Below are 1664 nucleotides of genomic sequence, written 5' to 3'. Positions count from 1 at the left end.
TTTTTTTTTTTTTTTTTCACTTTCACGCTTTTAAGGAGAGACAGATTTTACTGTTCAGAGAAATTTTCACTGTTCATGCACTGTTTTGTCACTGTTTATGTACTGTAGTAGTACTATTCACGCATTTAAAAATATTAAAAATGGGTCCTACGGTACTTTTCACATATTTAAAAATTATTTTGCTACACTATTTTCAGTTTTTAGTTTTCAGTTTTCAGTTTCAGCAACAATAAGTTCAATCCAAACAAATCCTAGATAGCATCTTATTAATTTGTTGAAAGATACAGCTTGTTGATTTGGTAGACCAGTCAAAACTAGTGCTGGATAGGTCTGGGATAATTGGTTTGAGAATCCAGTGAACATTTCAATCATTAACAATGATATCTTAGATGTTGCTATGAGATTTGTGGCTGAAGGAACAACCCAAGATCTTGAAAATTTCTTTCTGACTACTTGGTCCATCTGGTATAATAGAAACCAGAAAGTTTTTGAAGACAACTGAAACCCTCCCACCCAAGTATGGAACTTTGCTAGAAGGCTCTCTCGCGACTTCAAGGAGGCTTCTAATACTTTTTGTGATAAGCAATCTTCTTTGAAAGAAGGATGGAGCCCCCCACCCTTGGGTATGTATAAAGTTAATGTGGATGGCGCTATCTCAAATGATGGTCGACCCTCCAGCATTGGAGTGATCATCAGAAACAGCAAAGGAGAAACCGTTGCTGCCCTTTGTATGCCCCTCCCTAGTGAGTACTCTATCTTGGAGACCGAAGCCATTGCAGTTGAGAAAGGTGCTCTTTTAGCCAAGGAAATGGAGCTGCAGCAAGTCATCTTTGAATCCGATGCCCTATCAGTTGTTAATAGTGTAAATGCTGGTGACAAAAGTGGCTGCAATGGCCATTTGTTCCACGGTATTAGGAGCATTCTTAACTCCTTCAATTCCTGGCAGTTCAAGCATCAGAAAAGGGCCTACAACAAGGCTGCCCATGAGTTAGCTCAACATGCTAAATGTTATGGCACCAATCAAGTTTCGAAAGGTGTTTCACCACCTATGGTGCAACACATTGTCCAATCTGATTCTAGTTAGCTTGATTTCTTTTGTACTCATGAACTAGTTGTATGCCAATCTCAGTTGAATGAAGCCTTTTTTCTCATAAAAAAAAAAACTAGTGCTGGATTCTCTTACTCTTTTTTTTTTGGTCTTTCTTTTTTGGGCTTTTGTGAATAAGTGCTTGATTAGATAGATGCATTTAGTATCTAGTAAATTATGTTTTTAAAAAAAATAAAATCAAACTATTTCAAAAACACACACATACACATCAATTTGGACATCTAACCCATTGCAGTTGCAGCTAACAGGGCTATTCTTCTGTTATGAAGGGTAAAGAATAAAGAGGTTTTTAAATTAAATGAGTTTTTAAAATTGTTGTACGTTTGCTTAAGTGGTCCTATAGTCTTCAAAACAACTTTAATTGTAATAACTCATTCTTTTTCTTTTTCTTTTTGAGAAGGAGCAATAACTCATTATTGATACTCAATAAAGACATCTTATGCATTTCAGACTGTAAGCTTGTAATCTAGCGAACCAAGTATTAAATGATAAAACTAAAAGATTAACATGGTTTTCAAGCCTGGTCCGAGCTTGTCTTGAGCTCACTTATGAAAAA

At 35.9% G+C, this 1664-nt stretch overlaps 1 protein-coding gene across 1 annotated transcript; it reads left to right on the top strand.

Annotated features, from left to right (window-relative positions):
- Positions 1 to 625: 625 nt before the first annotated feature.
- On the top strand, positions 626 to 1084 carry LOC126700669 (uncharacterized). Its single transcript, XM_050398880.1, has one exon. It carries the CDS (start codon positions 626 to 628, stop codon positions 1082 to 1084), a length of 459 nt encoding a protein of 152 aa, XP_050254837.1.
- Positions 1085 to 1664: the final 580 nt, after the last annotated feature.

The sequence above is a fragment of the Quercus robur genome, chromosome 9, assembly GCF_932294415.1.
Source record: "Quercus robur chromosome 9, dhQueRobu3.1, whole genome shotgun sequence".
Lineage (NCBI taxonomy): Eukaryota > Viridiplantae > Streptophyta > Magnoliopsida > Fagales > Fagaceae > Quercus > Quercus robur.
The sequence above is the reverse complement of the archived record's forward strand: the minus strand, read 5'-3'. Positions and strand labels throughout refer to the sequence as shown.

What these genes read in the sequence shown, in the direction of transcription:
- LOC126700669 (XM_050398880.1), top strand. Translation starts at nt 626, where the DNA reads ATGTATAAAGTTAATGTGGATGGCGCTATCTCAAATGATGGTCGACCC.